At 39.7% G+C, this 15,935-nt stretch overlaps 1 protein-coding gene across 1 annotated transcript in view; it reads left to right on the forward strand.

Annotated features, from left to right (window-relative positions):
* Window positions 1-1,846: 1,846 nt before the first annotated feature.
* LOC115592362 (LIM/homeobox protein LMX-1.2-like) overlaps window positions 1,847-15,935 on the forward strand; it is a 59,043-nt gene continuing 44,954 nt past the window's right edge. Inside the window, exons 1-2 of the mRNA XM_030434998.1 lie at window positions 1,847-2,211; window positions 4,667-4,853. Coding sequence (XP_030290858.1) covers window positions 2,145-2,211; window positions 4,667-4,853 — 254 coding nt within the window. The 5' untranslated portion in view covers window positions 1,847-2,144. The remainder of the gene's footprint in view (window positions 2,212-4,666; window positions 4,854-15,935) is intronic.

The raw sequence follows: 15,935 nt of genomic DNA on the forward strand, positions 1-15,935 counted from the left end.
CTAGATCAGTGTGTTAATGAAGCCTCTCCGCTCCTCAGACGTCGCGGGGACGTGTCTGACAGCAGCGCGGACAAAGGAGCACACGGTTGATGACTCGGGCTTGTTATGGCTTTCCACACAGCTGATCTCGGGCCTGCAGAGGAGAGCTGATCCGTCTGACACGCTGAGCACTGTGGTGTTATCTGTGGGTGATATCCAGCAGTGGGCCCTGCAGGTGGCGCGCTGTGCAGCGGGCTCGTTATATTAAAAATCAGGCAGCAAGTGCACACATGTAATCTCGGGCCTCCGTGCGCTCAGATCAGTGTATACTGTTCTGATCCACAGAACCAACATCACACACACAGCACGGGAGCTGTAGAATACTTCCGTGTGATATTATTTCACAACCACCAAATACCCTGAATAATTCACCACACAGAAGAACCTCAATACAGTGTGTTTAGCCTCATGCTGTATTAGTGGACAGGGCCCACAGCACACCCAGCAACACCGCTGTAGGGAGTCCTCACTCAACCCAAACCCAGCAACACCCAATGTTTTATGTTTGTTATTTTAATATTTAATAATATGGTTGGTAACACTTCATAATAAGGGTACAAATATTAAAGCAGGATGCATGATGAATTCCTGTTGAACGCCCTTATGTGATTTCCTCACGCTAAACACATCGTGAGTGGAAGAACATTCACGGTTTTATTCATTTTATTTTATTTTTTTTTAAAATGTAACTGTTATCAGATGCATAGGAGGGGCAGACTTACAGAAATGTTAAATTGGCGACCAGAGTGTGGCACTGAGACCAAGCCCTGCATGAAGACTAACTAAGTAATATTACTGTGGCACCTGAGCGCCTTTGAAATCAATTCATTGTTTGATATTTATTTTTTCTTATATGGCTTAAAATATGGTCAGAACAGTACAGCTGCAGGAGCTCATATCCTCCTGCATTTGCTTGCACAACTTTTCAGATAATTAGATTCCCCCTAGTAGATCCGTCCCTGCGCCAACATTCACATATTAGATAGAAGTAGTTACAAAAAAATAATAAAAATACAGAACTGAAATCCAGCTGACCGATTCACATCTGTAACGTTGTTAAGTAACTTCCTAAACTGATTATCTATCAGTTGTGATTGATAAATTCATAATGTGTTGGTGGTGCGCATTAACGCGTGCATTGAACCATCATGAGTCATGCATTAGACAGTGATTAACTGAGTATATGATATGTGCGCATATTATAAAGTGTCGTTAAAATGTCAATTCTATCATTAACAACACATGTGTTTACATTTACACGCTTTTGTCCGAAGCGACTTACAGTCAGTACATGTGTCACAAGAAAGAAGCAACAGCGCATCACTGTCGATAGAGTGAAAGAGACAACATAGAAACAATGTTCAAGCCCTCGTCTGAGCAGAGAAGCTGCACTGGTTCACGTCTGTGTGGATCAGGTATCAGGATCAGTGGTTCCAGCAATAAACTGGAGGGGAACACATAAATAAAACAATGTCTTTCAAAAAATAGTCAGATGAACGCACATTAAATCTAGAAATATTGTAATCAACCTTTAAAATATAGCATGTGTAGACTTTAAATTGTAAACGCGCCCGAGTTGCTAAAACCCCCCAAACGCAGATGATGGCAGGTCTGACCTCAGTGCTGCAGCGGGGCATGACAGCTTCAAATAATAATGGGCTTTTTTTTCATTTGTGTGGAATAAGAGGTTACCTGCATTTTAAATCCACCCAGTGTGGATATTTGATTCGATTTCAGACAGACTCCCGGTGCAGCTGCTCGTGGAGGCGGATCTCTCCGAACTCCGGGCACCAATACAGCTGCAGAGCGGAGGAGAGCGCTCGGCGGAGGGCAGGGGGAGGGTCCGTCCCCGCTGCGCTCCCTCTCTGAGAGAAGCTCCGGCTCAGGATGGCACATCGATCTTCAGACGGCTGGAGCATTTCCATCCCACACATCTGGATTTACATCGGCCGCACATCTCTGTCGGACACTGAACACTTGTGAACGTTTTTTTTTTTAATCTTTGCGGAACTCAAGTTTGCTTAATTCTTTGAGAGAGGTGAGACGGACCGGACGGGCCGGGACCTCACGGTGCGTGCGGAGCGGCGCGGCGCTGCTGTTTAAACATGCTGAACGACATTAAGATAGAGGACCGTCTGCGGACTGATGCCAGCTCTCTGGAGGTTCTGCTGGGTGAGTGTTCTCCTCCTCCCGAACCCTTCAGCTCATCTGAACACAGCTGGACAGTTTTCAGTTTTGTTGAAGAAAAAAAAAATGTGAACTTGATTAAACAAACTCTTTGATTTTGTTTGTCTGTTTGTTCCAGATATATTTGATATTTTGGCTTGCGGTCTTTAAATTGCTATTTGAATTCATTCTTCTTCCTTTGCTGCAGCACAGCTCAGAAATCTTGCTTTATATTTGATTCAGTCAGATGTGGTAGTAAACAGGCCTCTGTTATATCAGCACACTCGTTTTGTTGAGTGTTGAAAGACGTGCGCACCTTAGGGATCTGTTAAACAGGCTCAGAGGGAACAACTGCTTCAGGACAGAGTTTAGCTCCACATGCAGATCTCTGCCTCCAGAACAAAAGCCAACCCAAACCACCTCCGTGTCCTACAGTCCCCGGCCCTCCTCTCATCAGCTCCACACACCGCAGCTTCTATTTATGCCTTCACTATATTTGCTTTCTACTTCCTGTTTTCCTCTTATGTTTTCTAGGAGTTCATCTTTTTGTTTAGTTGAAAAATACCCGAACAGGCCTGAATAATTCCAACTCCATTTTACAGCAGGTTGTTGTTTTACAGGCTACTTGACGCTGTTCTTAATTCATACGCGCAGACACGGAGACGTGTGAGCGGGTCGTGCTCTGTGTAAATGGGTGCTCTGGCCTTTATTGAAACAATCCAACATGTTTGATGTCACCATGGCGATGACGCAGCTGGCCGTGACATCTGACATCTGTAATAGCCTTATCCTCGCGCCAGGCCCAGTGTTGTTGGTTTTGTTGACTTATTCACATGTTCCAGCAGTCACACACACACACACACACACGCACACACGCACACACACACACACACACACACACACACACACACACACACACACACAACGCGCATGTTTCCTTCTATGAAACTCGACCCGCAGAAAATAAATCCGTTCAGCTCAAAACAAACCACAGGCTGGAATATTTTGCCAAGTTTAATTTGTCCTGTTTGTTATTTTGCTTACAGCAGTGGTTCCCAAACTTTGCATTTTTGGTAGATAACAAAATGTTAAACCTCTGACTGTGAGACAGTTTAAACAGGTGATTGCATTGTGCAGCACGGTACTTCCTCTGCATCACCAGGCTTCTCCCTCTGCTCGGGAGGTGTAGTCCTGATGGATCAGCTCCATTCTGTCTGAGCTGATCTGTCGACACAGCTCACACACCGTGGTCTCTGTGACGACCCACTGCTGTGCTGCTGAAGCTGACAGATATTCATCCTCATATTTCTTGTCCTTGTTATGGCTTTGTTCAGTAGCTCTGCCACCCACCCAGGGGTCCTGCCCCTCACTTTGGGAACCAATAGTTTGCAGCATTAAACAAACGAGACAGTCCGCAGGCCTCAGTGTGAACCGTTTTCACTAAAGGCGACTTTCATCTGAGGAACTAGTCTCGTCCACAATCCTCGTCCAACAAACCGACACCTCCAAACCTAATTTGAGAGATGTGTTCCCAGTGCCGGCCCTGACCAGTGTGGTGCCCCAGGCAGGATTTTAGCTGGCTCCCTCTTGCATCGCAGTCAACTTCACAATCAATTTTCACACAGAAACTGAATGTATCTATTCAAGATTTTATTTCTTTTAATTCAAAAATATCACACCAAATAAAACTGAAGGAAGAGACAAGTGATAGGCCTACATAAAAAATACAATATAAATCAGGCATTGCAAAAACATATTATACTCTAACCAGTGTGCAAAAAGCAGGTAAGTGCAGTGTGCAGTATATATATATATATATATATATATATATATATATATATATATATATATATATATATATATATATATATACATATATATATATATATACATATATATGTATAAAATGTGAAAGCTAAGGTATGGAGTATTAACAGCAATACACTTTAACAAACATAAACCAAAGGCTTACAACTACCATATTGCTTATAAAGGGGATGGAAACCTAATAGCATTTTAACTTACAAGTAGGAAAACAGCCAACAGGTTAAAATAACACCTGAACAGGCCTAACGTTAACTTTCCAAATGTCCCTGATGAATTTAGGGGGAGTAACATTAACTTACGTCGATTTAAGCTGTTTACTGATTATTAAACAGTGCTCCTATTGTCCAAAGTAAACTAGCAAGTTAACACTCTACTCCAACAACGGTAACTACAATGCATTAAACTATTTATTTCATTTACTTCATCACACTGACGTCACTGTACCTCTATCTTCTTCCCGTTTTTCTTCTTTCCTTCTTTCCTTCCCTGGGTGCCGGCTGGTTTCAATCTTTTGGACCTTGTGATTCTGCCACGGCATCAAAAAAATCTCTCAAAAAAAGACAGCATATGTCTATGGCCGGCTGTGACTGTTGCTCAGGATTCTGAAGGTTTTTCTGGGCCCCCTCTCTTCCAGGCGCTGACCGGCCCCCGCACGCCGTGTGTGCGGGCTGCACGCGGATCATCGCAGACCGCTTCCTGCTGCGGGTGAACGACGCGTCCTGGCACGAGGAGTGCCTGCAGTGCGCCGCGTGCCAGCAGCCGCTCACCGCCACCTGCTTCTCCAGAGACACCAAGCTGTACTGCAGGGCCGACTACCACAAGTAAGACCGAGCTCTGCTCCGCATCACTGCGGGGCTGCCGGGCCTTCATGGCGGAATGTCTGTGGCGCTGGTGGAGGGACATTTCTCGCAGCTATTAAAGATGACATTTGCTTAAGTTTGAGCGGTAAAGGCTTGTTGTTCATATACAATAGGCCTGTTACACAGCGAATGTCGGCCGGTGTGTTCAGCCCACTCTTTATTCAGGGAAACGGAGCGAAACAATTTTAGAATCGAACGATTTTCTCAACAGCATTAAAGCAGTGAAATAAAGGAACACAAAAGGGTTAGGGCTCTTAGTTGGCTGATTTTTTTTCTGCCTAAACAAACTAAATAATCAAACTCTCTTTGATTTCTTGACGAATAAACGGAATAAACAAACGGACCAAAAGAACGACAAAATGTATACTTTTTTACTTTGTGTACTTTTACTTTCTTGCTTCAAACAGTGTTCTGGGGCATTATTTTCCTCTGAGAACAACTTATTTATTCACTTATGGAAAAATACGTATTTCTGAGTTTGTATCATTACCCCATTAATATTGTAAATATTAAAATTCTGAGTTTGAATTTCTTCTCCAGAATTACATAGTGCCCCTTTAAAATGATGATTATATGATTTTAAAAAAAACAATAAATCAATAGATACATTTGGCATTTTTTATTGTAGGTGAATTCTGGAATTGTATTTGTAATTTTGACTGCACACATTAAGCCTCTAAAAATCCTTGAGAAGTTTTCTCTCCATGTCAGAAAATAGATGTAGTTATCACATCCAGAGGAGACATGCCACACCTAATGGTGCTCTGTGTGCCAACAGACAGTTTTAATGAATTATGCCTGAATTTGATCATCTTGGAAAGGTCACTTTCTAATCTGAGGCACAGAAAAAGAAGGTACAGAGAAGAAGCCTAAATTACCATCATTTGTGGATGCCAAATTTAATATCACCATTTTTTATCACCATTTTTTGAAATATTATGAAAAAGTGTCAAAGATAGGAAGCCTAAAAAGAAAGAAATGTAATGAATTTATACAAACATATCAAAAGTATTTTCATATAAAGAGGTAGATAATGAAAGAGAGAAAGTGATTTTACAGAGTATTGTCCAACTGCATTAGACCTATAAAGCTGGTGTCATGCATATGATTGACAAGCAGTCAGAGCCTCAGGTCATGGTGTCATTGTGGGGAAAAAGAGCATGGAATATGCCTGTGGGCTGCAGAGGGCAAGGAGGAGGAGGAGGAGGAGGAGGAGGTGGAGCAGGTGTAGGGGTATGCAATGTGAAAAAGAACAACTTGAAATAAATGAAAACCAAATGATACCAGAATCAAAGGATAGTCTCTAACCTTTTTATGACCCACTTTGGATTGTTTATATAGAGGCAACATGTGTTGTTTTACACAACATGAAAATAATCATATGACTTATTTGATAACAATAATTACACAACTAAGAATGTTTGAGAAGAAATAAATGATCATTTCTAACAGCAGTATTTTTCTCTGGGCACTCATGAAGGTAGTCCTTGTATGTTAAACATAGTCCCAAATCACCTACACAAAAATGCTGCCCTACATCCCCAGTCATACTTAACAAAGTAGAACAACCAAAATATATTTGAAAAAAGAAAGACTAAAAACACTCTAATGTATATTTTGTTGCTTAAACAGATCACAAACATAGTTTGATAGAATAGGAAATATTTTCTTATTTGTGAAAGATTTATGTCCCTAACACTCATCTAAAAAAAAATCCCATTGCTAGGGTTGATTGTGGCAAATGGCCTGCCCCTTTCTGTGACATCCCCCCCAAAGAAGTCACATTATTTAATTTGCCCGTTAATTAGATTTTGTCAGAACAGGAAATAGTAATCCTGAAACCTGGCTGTGACTGTAAATGTCATGATTCTCACAACCCTTCAATCACTTAATATATATATATATATATATATATATATATATATATATATATATATATATATATATATATATATATATATATATATATATTCTCACAACCCTTAAATCATTTTGCCAAGACAAAGGCAGTCTTGGCTGTTTGTGTTTGTGTATAAACTGTAATTTACAATTTAAGATTCCTTTTAATTGAAAAAAAAAATAGATTTATTTAGCTATTTGTACTATATATATATATATATATATATATATATACATATACATATATATATATATATATATATATATATATATATAATATATATATATATATATATATATATACATATACATATATATATATATATATACATATACATATACATATGATAAAATAGCCACAACAAGGCACTGAAATAATACCATACTCATCTACTTTAGCATTTAAGGGGTCGTCCTAATAATAACAATGATATGTTATGTGAAGTCTGTGGGAGAGGTCTTTAAAAAAAACGTTTTATGAAAACACTGGAAACAGCATGATATTTTGCGCTTATATACAAGCAGTATGTTTCAGATCAATGACACACAATCATTTTTGAATTACAGGCGACCAGAAAAGGCACACAAGAAAAAGAATGTGTGAGCACGACAACACAAGTGTGTAGAAATGTGTTTTGGATGACAGACTGGAGTGTGTGATGTGGTTGATGTGGTTGTGCTGTGACAGTCCTGTGTGACAGGAGCAGTGTTGGTGGACTGGTACCCTGCAGCTGGGTGGTCTCTCCTGCTGTATTGAGGTTTCCAGACAGCCCAGGCAGCGTGCTGACAGCGGGTCGTCTGACTGTCACATCACCTCTCTGCTGGGTCTCTCTGTGAGCCTGTCTGCTTCTCTTAAAGAGCCTTTGTCCAGTCCTTTAAACACTCAGTGCCATGTGTCACGCTGCATGCTGGAGGTCTGGTGACCTGCAAGGGGCAACAAGCAACTTTCTATAACATTGTACTGCGGAGACATCCCAGTGTGCACTTATAGCAACATTTCTCAGTGCAGGCCATTCAGACTGACCTCACCTGTGACTGAGAATCCTTTTCAGAGTGACAATCATTATGTGTGACAATTTGTTGTTTTTTAATACCTTCTCATTTTTTAAATTTTGACATTAAAGCTAATAATGATTGAAGTAAAACGAAGAAATGCACAAAATACAATAATGTATAAATAAATGATTACATAGACCATAATTTAACAACTGAATTAGGGGAGCAATTTAAAAGGCAGAGGTAGACAAAGAGTAGATCATTTAAGAAAAGCCAAGTCCTAATAATGTGTTTAAAAGTCTGATCTGCTTATTTCTGAGTTGAGCGGTCCTGCTCACCAATTTTTAGTCCTGGCCTGGGGACAGCTAACACCCCACCTAGATCTGGGGTGGCCTAACCTTTTCCCACGGTGGAGCAAAAGACGAAGACATCTACAGGACAGCAGCAACAGGTTTGTGTAGACAACAGAGAGAGATGGGAAGGGTTTAGTTTTATCACGTCAATTTGCAATCTGCTCACATATGGCCAATACTAAAATCAGTCATACATGTAAATTGCTGCAAATTATAACATAGTATAACAAATTATATAATTTACTATAACAAATTATAACATATATATATATATATATATATATATATATATATATATATATATATATATATATACATATATATATATATATATATATATATATATATATATATATATATATATATATATATATATATATATATATATCCAATATGTGTCCTAAAAGGTGATCATTTAAATGTCAAAATCTACTCTGAAATGTGCAAATAACACATGATGTCACACTGATCTTTAGTTTAGAAATGCTTTTAATGGATTCAGTGACATTCACAGGGCATTTATTTAATCACTTTTTTAACTCGCTTTTGCTATCCTTCTTAATCAAAGAAAAATTCTGGTAATGTTTAATATTAAGCTCCTTGTAATAAGTATTATTTGATAGGTAATAGGACTCTTATAAAAACAAATGTGTTAATTGTTAGATTATAAGCACTTTCAATAAACACTAGTGCAGTACCCGTAGGAAATATGTATAGAAAAGTGGGAGGTTAAGTAACTTTTTCATGGATGGCCAAATGAGGCTGTGTTTGAAGGTGAGATGTCAGGGATATTTAGGCTTGTTGTGAAATCCGATATTCCAGGGTATAATTGGCCGTTTTTGACTATTTTTGCCATAATATTTCACCTTAAAAACTATTTACCTTGCCTTGCTTGGTGTCATTATTTTCAGCACAACCTCACATGTGTGACTGTACAGTTATTTTTTCATTTTGACAAACTGCTATAACACAATGGACCTTAAATCACAAAAAACTAAATCCAAGTAGATAAAATTGAGATTTTTTACTGTGAAAACGACAAATATGTTTAACAAACTATTTTTATTACTTTTAATGCAAATATATAAATTGTTGTTTGCTAAAAATTGAAATTTACAAAGTTATACATAGTGATATGTTTCCCCCAGCTCCTTCCTGCCTGCTGAACATTCAGCAGTCTCCTCATTGTTTTGCCTCATTAAATTAAAAAAAACCCGACTCCACTACACACTGAACTAAACACTACATATCACACTAACAATACACTCCAAACACGCTTAATGCCACAAATCTCTCAACTCTCAAAACTCGCTATCTCTGTCGCTGTCCCTCCGACAACTTCCCCCCCGTTCCTAAGCAACCAAATCACGTAGTTTGCCATTTAATTTTGTGATTTGTTGGTGGGGTGCCTTTTTCCACGAAAAGGAAAAGGAGTAGCACAAAGCAAACACTTCCTTGCTTCATGAGGGAAGCCCGTTTTGACCGTTTCTTCCTGCACCAAACGCGCTGCAAACGTGACCGCATCAATGATCGCGAAAAAGCATGGCGGACATTATTTATCATAAGTCCGGTTTTACTTGGCCTATCAACACAATTTAAAAACTGGTATATAGTTTGAAGGCAGCTCCAACACATACGTTGGAACCGAGACTCAGCGGCTTTCTGCTACGTCATCTTAAATTGGTCACGTGACGCACTGGCACGTCCGTCGACTCAGGAGGAGGTGGTGGGGCTGGGCTAGCAGCTAGCTGCACACGAACATTCACAGTTTGTTGTCCTTGCATGTCCGGATCTCCTCAGACCCGAACAGACTCGGTCTGGACTCATTTAGTCTCATTAATCCACAACAGTCAATTTAGATGCACAGAACAGAACGGGACCGAACCGCCGGCAAAATCCCGGTCCAGCTCGCGCCCTGCAGCTATAAATCTGCTTGTTTCTTACGGTGTGTCGTGGGCTTGAGCTCTGCAGTGATTGGCTCTGGTGCACACGTGGCTACGGTATACAGTGATTGGCTCTGGTTCGCACGTGACTATGGTGGCTATGGTTAGCAATGCTAGCGGAATTCGTAAAGCATTTCTGAAATAATGTATTCATGGTATCATTGTAGTCCAAACAAATCCGACGTTGCACACTTTAGAACCATGCAGCAGCCATATTGAAACTCTCAGGTCAGTCTGATCCTGATTCGTAGAGATATTTGAGGCATACACACACACACACACACACACACACACACACAGACAGACAGACCGAGATTCCTTGCTTTTATAGAGAGATGTGAACAGTTAATGCTGAAGAGCATTAATAGATACCTTATGAGTTTCTTATAATTGTTGATAACAGCATTACAGTCAGCATTACAGTCACATGCTCAGTAATTTAAATCTAAATCTAAATCATCTGCTCATTGTAGTTTTACTCAAATAGGAGGAAACACTGCACTTGTTGGGGACTGTATTCATCAGCGGAGCAATCCCAATGTGGTGCTCCAGTGAGTATTTGAAGCAGCACAATGGTTTTTGCTCGAATGCGTGTGTTCATTTTGAGAAAGGCATTGGTTTTAATTCATTATTGTTCTACCATTTTTTGATGTGAACATCACTTAACCATGTCATGTGATTTATTAGTTCAGTACCCAAATGCAAATGTGTGTGTGTGTGTGTGTGTGTGTGTATGTGTGTGTGACTGCTATTGTCTCATGAGAAAATTGTATATCATATAGTTTTTCACTGTGTTTTGGGAAATGCAGCTCACATTTTCGTGTAGATAGTGAAGCAGATGGATATCTTTTTCTTGTTTTATGCCCTGTCAGTGTAACCTCTTGATTATTCATTATGAGACCAGGTGGTATATGGGATATTTCATTGTAAAACTGAGCAGGCTTACTTTACTAGAAACCAGAGAAGCTGGTGTCTTCAGCATTAATCAGAGCAGACCCCGGCCGGTGAGCATCCTGGAGTAAATCCTGGAGCTAGACACAGCGAGCTGTCCACATCTCTAAATACACACCACCCCCCTGGGAGCAGGGAGCAAAGAAAAGAGGCAGGGGGTGTACACGGAATAACACAGGAACCAGCAGGAGCTCCTTAAAGCCCTGTTCTGTTTGGATACCACAGCTGACCAACAGCCGAGCTCAGCACTAGAAAAACAAGCCTTCATGAAAACTTTACAGATTAGGTTTCATCACCTCTCCAGACTCTTGCCCCAGCAGCCACAGGTTGTCCTCCTCCCACAGTCTCCAACATCGACTAACTACAGTGATTTATACCACTGGTCCCCTGACCCCACCTTGACTTCAAACAGAGGCAACATGAGACAGTTGGTGGACGTGGTGTACAGGGAGCTGTGGAGGGACAGTTTTCAGGATATAGCTATCTGAGGAGCACTTCGGCCTTTAAGAACTCAGTTCAACTTAACATTTCATTAGGTGCAGTTCTCAATTGCATCTTGTTACAACACTGTATTTATGATCTAGTTGGGTTAAGGCAAACAAAACCTACATTGTTAGAATAAGAAAAATATTTAGTTTTGGCTTAAAATATCTATTTTGGTATGCTTGTAAATCTTTCTACCTCCTGATGTGAAAGTCAGATCTGTAATATGACCATGATGTTGCACATGTTGTAGAAATATTGAGATGGCACGTTTGATATGTGCATATTTGAGCATATCAATGATTTGTCGAAAAGTTGCCAGCATTTTATTCTGGCAACTGGGCTGAGCTGTCAATGGGCAACAAGAGATCTTAACAATGGAAAAATACAAGTCTGAATATTTTCATTTATGGACTGTAGATTCTAATGGAAGGAGGCCAGAATGAAGTCTGAATTAAATAAATATTCACATTCACAAACTGAATGGCTCTTCAGCCATTTTGCATGCAACAGTCCTCAACTTCAGATCCTCCATTTCGTGTCTCCTGTTTAGTCGTGCACTAGTATCAGATCATGAGGGAAAAGCAACTGTTGTGCATCCGTTTTGTTTTGCACTGCACAGCGAATCTGGTGAAAATGATTGAAATGTTATTAATCATCACTTATGGATAACGCCATAATTACTATCACTAGTAAATGACACATTTATAGTTAATCAAACTTGAGTTACTAGTTATTTCACTGTTAACAAACAATAAAAAACATTTATTAAGAAATGAAGTATGGTAAAATTGCAGTCGATATTTATAAACCTGTATCATAAAGCGTTTCATTGTTTGTTAAGAGTGAAATAATTATGAACTACAGTTTAAATAACTATTATTTTAACATGTATCAATGGTGGTTAAGTGTTAAGCCATAAATGATGTCTTACAAAACATTACGTTGGACACCGCATCGAATCACATTTGATTGCTACTGCACTCATTTGATCCCTTTAGCTACAGTCAGTTTTGAGTTTTATTACACAAGTTTAGATGTATTTAGGAAGTGATCTGTGTTTCTTCCCACTGACCTCAGAACAGCTTGGCATTCCTCTGTCACACTGAGACAGACTCTAAAAGTTGACAGAGCCACAAATCATGAAGGGGCTGCAGGCAGTCTCTGATGAATGCCTGGTGATGCTGAATCTGCCATCTACATCCACACCACCACATCAATCAGTGGTTAATACCACAGCAAGCCTGCTTGAACTAATTCCATTAATCCCACATCACATATTACTGGAGTCTCAACTTGGCAGAAGATGTGAATGATCAGGTGTAACTCACATTATTTCATAATTATAGTTAAAAACGTTTTCTGAGATTTATAGAGAAATGGCTTGCAGTCAGTGCTCATATCTTCTCATGGGAATTGTATGGTTTATATAGTAATAATGAAATTAGTCCAAAAAAAGTATGCAAGCATTTTAAAGTGAGCAACATGTTTTTAATCCTGCATTAAAATTGGTTTAACTATTTACATAAACATAAGGCTGCAGAATGTTAAACTTTTTGAACTATAAACTATTTATTCAGGTTCAATATTTAATGCTCTTTTTGTGACAACGCTGTGCTTATGCTGTGGTTAGGTTTAAACACAAAAACCACTTGGTTAGGGTTAGGAAAGCCTCATGGTTCGGATTAAGATACCTGTTTCGGTCGCCACAAACACTGAGATGTCCAGAAATAACTGGTGGCGTCACACTTTACAAATGTGGAAACACAGACGCCAACAGTGGTCTTTGGCTTGTCAGCCTTCTCATCCACCACCATCCCCTCTACCTCATGAAATGAAAGTCAGGTCACAAAAATGTAATTCAGTTATAAAACTACATGTACTCATCTCATGCAAAGATTTCCGAGATAGAAAACACAGTTCCTCTTGCTGAGTTTGATAGCAGGAAAGCAGCATGTGCCAACATGACAGCTGACTGGCATAAACTTTTTAAAAATGTAATCTGGGAGGCATTACTGTTCCTTCAAAATGTATTTGGCAGTAGTAATTAGACATCATTTTTAGGGGATAGAGTTGCTAATACACATGAGTATCCCTAGGAATTGTGTTTGTATTGGGCTACTGCAGCACACAGTATACTTTATGTCCACTGCTAATGTTCAGTGTACATGCAAGTGGAGAGCAGGGTGTTCAGGGTGGTGGATAGTTTTGTAGAGCATCTTGGTTTCATTTTTAAGAAAGTGTAAAAAATGTTGTCTTCACTGTCACCATTACTGTAACCCTACCCAAAGGTTTTGCATTGCCTAACCATATCCATACCTTAACCATACTGTAGCAACTATGCACAGATGAGCAGCAGCTAGTGACTAATAACCTGGTAGTACTGAAGGCTTCTCCTCACATACTGAAGCCTAATGTCCACCAAAATACCTGTTCCGGTCAGGATTTATGTGGCTGTTCACCAAGTGCTGGAAGCGGTATCAGCCAACACTAATCACTGATCAAAATGTTGTTAATTTACTCTACCACCATATAGTGTCATTATAAAAAACAACTTTAAAATGTTAAGAAAATAGTTATATTTATTTTGCTCAATCAAAGAAAACAGACGGATGTAAACTGTAAAGAATAATATTAAGAAAAAATAAATAGGAAACAGAACAACAAACTAATTTTGGGAAAAATGAACCATGGTAGCTCACATGGTGGTGGAGCGCATGCTCATTGTAATAATGCTGAGTCCTTACCACAGCGGCCTGGGTTGGATCCAGCCAAGACCAAAATATAATTTATACCAAAAAGAAAAAAAAAAAAGTCTGTGTCTTAGTTGTGTCAGTGTTTGTCTGAGGTCTTTGTGCCTTGAGGCCACTCCTCTACCACCTGGTCGCAGCTTCTGTCTGGTTACTTTCATCTCTGACAGGAGTTTGGTAAGATGTACACTGATGTTACGTCCCTGTAACTCCAACTCAAAGTACTTTTACCTCCAAACACACACCAGAAGAGGCTCTAATAAAAACGACCTTGTGTTATGGAAGTAGACACAGACACAGGTGTGATGAAGTTAGAAGATTTATTAAGTACAGGAGAATAGAGGTGAAGAGGAGAGGAGATGATGGCTGGCAGGGGCCAGGGACAGATGTGAGATGGCGTTGCTGGTGTGGGACGAGGGAATGAGTGGAAGTGTGGCTGGGTGTGGATAGCTTAGAGGCTAGGAGGTTGCCTGCAGTCTGGCAGGCAGGCAGGCCTTAGTTGGCCTTAAAGTGTAGCTACCACTGAGGTTGTAACAATGTTCTGGCGAGGAGTGGGTGTGTAGAACCTGGGTTATGTATACTGCTGGAAGATGAATTGATGGGACAGAGATGGGAAACCTGGAACACTGGGAGGAAGTAAAATAGCAGAGAACTGTTGGTAAAGGCCCAAAGCCACAACAACTTCTGTGGATCATGTAAGAGGATGTTGAAATGTCATTGTTAGATATAATTTACTTATTTGGTTTAACATGTGTGTGAACCTGTCTGTAAAGCCTCCATGTCTTACCATAGCTACTTTGCAGCAACATCCATCTGAAGCATTGTAGTCCACCATTAGCTCAGTGGTGTTACTGATATTGAAATCCAGCGGATTATTGTTGCACCATGTGATGAGGCTCTCATCATTTAGTTGGACAATTAGTTTCTAAGGCTAGACAGCATGTTTCTCACTGGACATTAATCACTGAAATCACACGTTAATATAGTGATAACTTTAATTTCACCGAAAACACTATTTAATACCTTTAATTATATACATTCACAGTTTCTCTACATACAGTAGACAGAAATGCAACTTCACTGGTGTGCAGAGGCATATAACCATGAGGTGGCAATTTGTGGTATTTCATGCTAATTACTCTTGGTTGACATAAGTATAATATATTTATCATGTTATCTATTATTATACAAGAATCCAGCTGTGTTTATATATACATCGGCATTATAATGACATGTTTTCTGAAGAATTCATAGTTGTTCATCTGATACTACAGAAGGTGGCACAGACTGCGTGTTCTATAGAAAAGGCTTTTTTGTAGGTCAAGACAGTTAGTTCACTCAAAAGATGTGGGTGACATGACACAAGGGGAAACTTTAACCATAGGAACAATATGACATCAGGCTACTGTGGTAAGGATCGGTGCCCTCCTCAGCACTATTTGTTGTGTATGCCTGAGTGCAAGTCAGTAGCCAATAAATAGTGTCAGTCGGTGGGTTTTATGTCCCACTTTCTTACTGCTCACGGTTTAATATGTGAACCTCACTTTTCCTCCCGAGCACCACCTCTGCACTTCAGCCAGCTGCAGCTCTAAACATGTCTTTGACATGAAGAGGTTTATGTAGTAGATTCATAATGGGTCTGTGGATCAAAGAGTGAGTCACAGCAGC

The sequence above is a fragment of the Sparus aurata genome, chromosome 12 (genome assembly GCF_900880675.1).
Source record: "Sparus aurata chromosome 12, fSpaAur1.1, whole genome shotgun sequence".
Classification (NCBI taxonomy): domain Eukaryota; kingdom Metazoa; phylum Chordata; class Actinopteri; order Spariformes; family Sparidae; genus Sparus; species Sparus aurata.